This window comes from Anser anser (assembly GCF_964211835.1).
Source record: "Anser anser genome assembly, contig: HAP1_SCAFFOLD_776, whole genome shotgun sequence".
Lineage (NCBI taxonomy): Eukaryota > Metazoa > Chordata > Aves > Anseriformes > Anatidae > Anser > Anser anser.
This window is the reverse complement of record NW_028153570.1, coordinates 3,727-10,887: the sequence shown is the minus strand read 5'-3', so window position 1 is coordinate 10,887 and position 7,161 is coordinate 3,727. Positions and strand designations below refer to the sequence as shown.

Genomic DNA, 7,161 nt, shown 5'->3' with positions numbered 1-7,161 from the left:
TTGGTCTATTCTCCCATGTGCCTGGTGACAGGACGAGGGGGAATGGGCGAAAGTTGCGACAGGGGAGTTTTAGGTTGGGTGTTAGGAAGTACTTCTTTACCGAAAGGGTTATTAAGCATTGGAACGGGCTGCCCAGGGAGGTGGTGGAGTCACCATGCCTGGAGGTCTTTAAAAGACGTTTAGATGTAGAGCTTAGCGATATGGTTTAGTGGAGTACTTAGTGTTAGGTCGGAGGTTGGACTCGATGATCTTGAGGTCTCTTCCAACCTAGAAATCTGTGATACTGTGATACTGTGATTACATACTCAAAAACATCTGAAATCAGGAATTAAGGGAAATTCCACTTTCTCCCCTCCACTTTTTCCTTCCTCTGTGACCTGTTGAAACAAGCCTTTCACCCGTTTTAAAATGTAACTTACAGAACTACCAGATTTGCCACTTGGTCCTTATTTCAAAATCCTTATGTGCGTCTGTAGCGCTGTCGGCAATGATCCTAACATCTTTCGGGGGATTTCTCTGCTTTTTCCCTCTCCTCTCGCCCCCAGGCCCTGCCGTTTCATTCACCTTGCGGCCGGCTGCCCGCAGCGGGCTCCCCACGGCTCCTGCTGCGTTTCGGCTCCCTTTCCTCTGCCTGACAAACGCCGCCTTCTTCTTCTTCGGAGAGGAGGAAGGTGAAAGGGCGCTCCCTGACCCACCTCGAGCCCCACATTCCCTTGTGCACGATTTTTCCCCCCCGGCACGGCGGGGACGTGTCATCCCAACGCTTTCCGGCTCCTTCCCGTGGCTGCCGGCGCCCCACGCTCTGCAGAGGGGAGCATCCCGTTGTGCTGTAACCACGCACGAGGCAGCGGGGTCCCATTTCCCACGCAGGTGTACCCAGACGGTGCGTACAAGGCACTTCTTGACAGAAGGAACCGATAATAACGGCCTGTAGGGAGCAGCGGGAGCTGCAGGCTGCCCGTGTTTCGGAACGCCGGCGGGAACCGCCCCACAAATGACTCGCGAGTGGTTTTCACCGCAAAAAAACCCAGCGGGGGCAGCGCAGAAACACGCACAAACGGGGGCTTCACTGATCTATGCATCGACACGCTGCCCGTGCGTACCGCTGTGCGGGTTCTATATCGTTACAAACAGTGTAATATTACAACAGGCAGCGCATACGGGCGCGGGGCCGGGCGGCGAGCACCCTCCTGTCAGGGCAGGGGCGCGGGGCGCTCCCCGCCGCCGGCCCCGCCCCCGGGGGCGCACAAGCCCCGCCCCCTGGCGGCGTGGCCCCGCCCCCGTGACGCGGCGCGGCGCCGCCATGAGGCTGAGCCGCGGGGCCGTGCTGGCGCGCGCCAAGGCCGCCGCGCTCGACGGGGTCCGGCGGCTGAACTGCTGGTGGGGGCGGGGGGGGGCAGGGATAGGATGGGGACAGGGCTGGGGTGGGGGCGGGCAGGGGATGGGGTAGGGATAGGGGTGGGGACAGGACTGGGATGGGGACAGGCAGGGGGTGGGGGCGGGCAGGGGGTGGGGACAGGGCTGGGGACAGGCAGGGGATGGGGACAGGGCTGGGGTGGGGACAGGCAGGGGATGGGGACGGGCAGGGGATGGGGACGGGCAGGGGATGGGGACAGGGATGGGGTGGGGACAGGCAGGGGATGGGGACAGGGCTGGGGTGGGGACAGGCAGGGTTGGGGACAGGCAGGGTTGGGGACAGGCAGGGGATGGGGACAGGCAGGGTTGGGGACAGGCAGGGTTGGGGACAGGCAGGGGATGGGGACAGGCAGGGGATGGGGACAGGCAGGGTTGGGGACAGGCAGGGGATGGGGACAGGCAGGGGATGGGGACAGGCAGGGTTGGGGACAGGCGGGGATGTGGCTGGGAACAGGCCTGGGTCTGGGGGCAGGCCGGGCTGGTGGGTGACACGCAGCCCTCAGGGTCCCGGGCAGGCCCTGGTGGGGGCACGGGGCAGGCTCGGGGCTGTCCCCCGGGTGTGGGGACAGCAGGGACGTGGTGGGGACACAGCACGGGCCCGGGGCCGTCACCCAGGTGAGGGGACGGCGGGTGGGGGGCTGAGGCCGGGGCAGTGCGGTGACACCCTCTCCTCCCGTGACACCCCTCTCCTCCCGCAGGGGCAGCCACCTCACCGATGTAAGTACCCCGCTGCTGTCCTCCATGCTGCTGTCCTCCATCCTTCGGGGCTGGCACCCGCCCGCCCCAGCGAGCCCCGGCCTGTGCCCGGAGGGAGCCGGCACCGGGAGGGGAAGGGGGAGCCGAGTCCTCACCTGGCCGCTCGGGATTTTGGCTCGTAGGCACGTACCCTCCGTAGGAAAGGGCTGCCCCGGTAAGAGGGACGGATCCCTCCTGGAGCCAGCGTGGAGGTGCCGGCGCAGGAGAGCAGTGGGGCAGAGAGGGTGGAGGAGCTGCTGGCTCTGCGCTGGCTCTGGCAGCAAATCCCTCTGGCGGTGCTGAGCCTGGGTTGGACTGAAGCAAACCTGAATTCCTACTCCTGCTTTTATCTGGCTTGTGTGCAATTAAAATTGCTGTGTCGTTTTGTTTACTTCTTCTCCCTGGGAGTGCAGCTTACTGTTTCTCTCTCTTCCTGCCTAGATATCGATATGCCGGGATTTGCCCAACGTCGAGGTGATCTCGTTCAGGTGAATGCCAAATTGCCGGCCTTGGAGAGGGCGGAGGAGCTCACGTGTCTCGTGGGGCCACGTCCTGGCCTTTGGTTCCTTACTGCCTCTGAGACTGTGTCCCTGAGCTGCTGGGCTCTCCTTGCCCAATTCCTCAAGTGGCAGAGACGTGGAAATGCTGATCTTTCAGCTCACTCCTCTGCACCTTTCCCCTTGCTACTTGAGAAAACAGTCCCTGTTTCAAGAGCGGTTAAAATGTCTCAGGATTTTTGCTCCCTAAGTCATACTCCAGGGTTTAGATGGGATTTTCAGGGCTTCCGTGTGGGGCCAGTTTGCAGAAGGCTGGTTGAAATGCTTCTTGGATCTCACAAAGCTTCTCATTTCTCCCGTCCTTCATCTGTCCTGGGGATCACAGAGAACCTCTGCTGTCTTTGAATTTAAGTTTTTTTGGCTTGGGAATCTTCAGTGGGTTCTCCTTGCCTGAGGAGCTGTTGGAACAAAGGGTGTCGGTGAGACGGGTGGCTGGGGGAACCAAAAGCTGTTTGTCATCTTGAGCAGAGAGCAGTGCCCACTTTCTTAATTCTTTCCTCTGATTACCAAGATGAAACGCTGTCTTTCTGTTCCTTGTGAAGCCACAGGCTCCTTAACACCGCCCTTGCTGTGCCGGCGTGAGGCTTCTCAGAGAAGCTGGTGCAGGAAAAGGGGCTGAAAAGCTGCCATGCTGCGGGGGCCCTGCTCCCCCCGAGGGATGTGGTGAGGGAGGGCTGGGCTCCCCGCTCGCTCATCCCCCGCTCTCTCTTCAGCGTGAACGGCATCTCGGACCTCGAGCCACTCAATCAGTGCCAGAACCTGAGCGAGCTCTACCTGAGGAAGAACAACATCGGAAGCCTGAACGAGCTCTTCTACCTCAAAAACCTGCCCCGGCTGAGGGTCCTGTGGCTGTCTGAAAATCCCTGCTGCGGGTCGGACCCCCACCGCTACAGGATGACGGTGCTGCGCAACCTCCCCAGCCTGCAGAAGCTCGATAATCAAGGTGGGTGTTGGCAGGTAAAAACGAACAGCCCCGAGCCCTGGGCCGGTGAGCTGGAAACCGGTGACATGCTGCTTCCTCGTGTGAGGTGTCCTTTGGCCCTTCCTTGGGGCGGCGTGCTGGCGATGCTCAGCCAGGCGGGATCTGTCGGAGGCTCTCTGAGAGCCATCGCTCCTGAGCTGTTTTCTCCCTCCTGTGCCCTGCAGTGCCAGAGTTAGCACTCGTGGGACTGAAAGAGGCTCATTACAGCTGAGACTGTACTACTAATTAGTGGTTTTCCAGAGCTCTCTCCTTTGCTCTGGCCAAACACGGATTCTGTAATTGGATCTGCGGTTACAGAAAAAGAGCTTTTCCACCTGCTAGCAGTAATTTGGTGGCTTTTGGAGCCTGCAAAGCATCTTTGCATCCCTCCCTGATACCTTTCTCCTTTTGAGAGGTTGCTGACAGCTGCCAGTGTTCTTCCGTGTGGGTTTTACTGCAGGAGGAGGATGAAAGCAAAAGGCTAGTACGAAGGAGAGCTGCTGGGTGAAGCCCCCGTCACGCAGCTCTGCAGCAGCAGCACATTCCTGGTCACGAATGCCACCTTCCTGGGCTGCTGGAGCTCGTTGCAGCAGGCTCTAGGCTGCTGTTTTGGCTTTTGCAGCCGTGACAGAGGAAGAACTGTCCCAGGCCCTGGTTGATGGGGAGGAGATCACGGCCCCGCCAGTCAGGAGGAGCGTGGAGAACGGCTGCCCTGAGTCCACTGAGCCCAGTGCTGCTGAATCCACAACGGAGACCGAGAGGGAGCTGCTGAGCTTCAGTCTGGAGGAGACAAAGTGAGCTGCTGGGCTTCCCGGGCTGACCTCGTGGGTGGGGTGAAAGGACCCCGCCAGCCGAGCCCGATTCTCTGCGGCCAGACCCGCAGCTGGCGCAGGTTCCTGTTGTTCCAGTTAGCGTGGTGGAGCCGTGCTGGGGTAATGGCGCTTGTGGCTCTGGTTCTCCATCTGCAAAACAGGCTCTTCTGTAGCTGGCTACTTCCTATCGGCCGCATGGATCCTCACTGACGTGTGAGCTCCTGTCCGTTCCTGCTTAGCTCCTCTGCAGCGTGTTTTGGCGCACGTCAGCCTGTGGCACGTGTCGTTGAAGCGCGGCGCGACGCGGTCAGTCCCAGCCAGCCTCAGGCATGAGGAGGGAGCAGCTTTCTCGTGGCGGCACGCCTGTTAACATCTTCTGACTGTGAGGCTCTTACTCCAGGGGGGAGTTTTGCTCGGGGTGTCGCGTTCTCCAGGCAGTGGCGGTGCGTTAATAGACGTGCTTTGAATCCTTCGGCTGGATACTTCTTGCATGGCTGCCCGTGATTGTAGGGGACTGGCCTGGCAGAGTAAGGTTTTGCCGTCTGGTCCTGGTAACATTTGCTCTTCCTCCCTTTTTCTTCAGCAAAATTCGAGAGCAGCTTGGTATGAAGCCTGTTCCCAGGGATAAGTTTTCCTCCTTTTCACCTCGAGAGACGGACTGCAGCCGAAAGAAGAGAGTGAGTATCTTTAAAGACCCAAGTGCTTTTCATCTTGAAGACGCCATGCAGTGGTTTTGGTCTCCACCAGATGTGGAGAAAGCCTGGTGGAGTTAGTACTCTCCGTCTGTCTGCACATAAGCACACGTGTCCTTACGCTGGGGCTGTGCTAAAAGCACGTACAAGTTGGGCAGCAACCGAAATGCAGCTGGGGGACAGGAGGCTGCTGAATCCAGTGCTTAGGTGGTTCCTCAGCCCTCTCAGTGGCGTAGCCCCAGATGAACCTCGTGGATCTTGGCTGCCCAGCTGGGAATTGCTGCGTGCTGGGCTCGGTGCCATCGCTTCAATTGGCATGGGAAGGCCAGAGCCAGATCTGGACCATGTTCTGCCTCGTTCCGCTAGTTGTCACCCGCAGTCTCTCGTTCATTCATGCTTTAAGCTTGCTTTGCAGTACCATGAGTACTGCAGGCCTTGGCCTTTTTCCTCTTTTTTTCCTCTTTTTCTGGGAAAGAAAACATTAAACAAGGGGACTTGGCCACAGATTGTGGCTGGGGATGTTCAGGTTGGACGTTAGGAAAAATATTTTCCCTAAAAGGTATGTAGGGAGGCTGTGGAATCTCCCTCTGGAGGTTTTCAAGACGTGGGTTGACAGAGCTCCTGTCAGCTCCTGTGTGGCGCTGGCAGCGGTCCTGCTTTCGTGGGAGGTTGGGCTGGGGACCTTCAAAGGTTCCCTCGAGCTGCTGCTGACGGGACTCTCTGCCTCAGAGCAGAGGGGGCATGTCCTTTCCCACTCTACACACGTTCACACTGGAGAGGGAGGGCGACTGCTCAGCTGAACGCGCTTTTCCTTACGGGAGCCAGCTTGGAGGGTGCCCAGGAAGCAAAGGCATGTGGGCAGCTGGTGCAGGACTGGGCGGACAAGTCTGTCCTGCGTTGCTGTTAGCCTCCTCCCAGGCAGCCTCTGCCCCTCTCGGCCTCAGGGGGGGTTGGTTTGTTCCTGTAGGTGCAGGTGCCTGTTGCAAACTGCTGGCAGCAGTGGTGGTGGAGTTCCTAGAAGGAGCTGCTCTTGGAAAATCAAGTACCCCGTTCTCCGGGCTGGCGTTAACATGCTTGTATAAAGCAGTGTCTGTCTCGTCCTGACAGAACAACGTGCTGAATGCCATCCTGCTTCTCACGAAGGAACTGGACGCAGAGGGTCTGGAGATCGTCCAGCAGACCGTGGGGAGAAGGCTGCAGGCCTTTCGGAAGAAGGAGCTGCAGGAGGAGTGACGGTGCCTGTTGCAAAGCTCCCTGGAGCACTCTGAGCCGGGGAGCCTGCCCCAGCCCAGCAGCACCGCTCTGCCCACACATGCCTGGCTACAGCCAAAGCCTCAGCGCATCCCGCTGCGCTTCCCCTGCGGACGGGGTGATGCTGGCTGCAAGGAAACTGCCCCTTCAGCTCTCCTGACATTGCCCCTGGCTGTGCACGTTGCGCTGGCAGGATCCGGCTCTCGGGAGCTTTCCTCTTTGCATAGCAGGCACCATTAAATCACATCTCGTGTGGCTGGGGCCATTTTGTGGGAGCTGCAGGGGGATCAGCAAGCAAAAACCAGCAGGGCTGCAGACAGAGGTGCTGCTGTGCTCTGTGACTGAAGGCGTTGGCAAAGCCTGCCGGCAGCCAGGCAGATCGCTGCTTTTAGGTCGTTCCCTGTTGGACTAACACGCAGCCAGTCACGGCACCAGCTTTGTGTGTAGCAGGCTCTGAAGGCAGCTTCTGCCACAAAGATTTGTTTGAATCTGTTGGGAAGAAGCTGCCTAAAAGAATCATCAAGAACTGTCTGGTGCAGATGGTGAAGGTCAATGTCAAATTCTTAATTTATCTTAAACTCCTGACTTCTTCTGGCCCTTGTTAGCACACCCAGCATCTGACTCGGCAATGAGGTGGCCCAAAGAAAACCTTGGCGCAGCCTGGGTGAAACAGCAAATCCTGAATGCTCAGCTGTAGTTTCACCTCTGCATGCCCCTGCAGGCATTAGAGCAGCTTA

General features: G+C 58.9%; 1 protein-coding gene across 1 annotated transcript; it reads left to right on the top strand.

The window, feature by feature from the left end:
- The first annotated feature begins 1,259 nt into the window (after nucleotides 1-1,259).
- Nucleotides 1,260-6,679, top strand: LOC310891907 (cilia- and flagella-associated protein 410-like). The gene is made up of 7 exons (XM_083854128.1): nucleotides 1,260-1,380; nucleotides 2,115-2,133; nucleotides 2,593-2,639; nucleotides 3,422-3,651; nucleotides 4,292-4,463; nucleotides 5,065-5,158; nucleotides 6,281-6,679. The coding sequence occupies exons 1-7, from the start codon at nucleotides 1,304-1,306 to the stop codon at nucleotides 6,404-6,406; spliced, it is 765 nt and encodes a 254-aa protein (XP_083710254.1). The 5' UTR covers nucleotides 1,260-1,303; the 3' UTR covers nucleotides 6,407-6,679.
- The last annotated feature ends 482 nt before the right edge of the window (nucleotides 6,680-7,161 follow it).

Excerpts from the sequence above, each read along its gene's own strand:
- LOC310891907 (XM_083854128.1), top strand. The coding sequence starts at position 1,304 with ATGAGGCTGAGCCGCGGGGCCGTGCTGGCGCGCGCCAAGGCCGCCGCG. Across the intron at positions 2,640-3,421 it reads GTCGAGGTGATCTCGTTCAG|CGTGAACGGCATCTCGGACC; the intron begins GTGAATGCCAAA and ends CTCTCTCTTCAG. Across the intron at positions 4,464-5,064 it reads TTCAGTCTGGAGGAGACAAA|CAAAATTCGAGAGCAGCTTG; the intron begins GTGAGCTGCTGG and ends CTTTTTCTTCAG.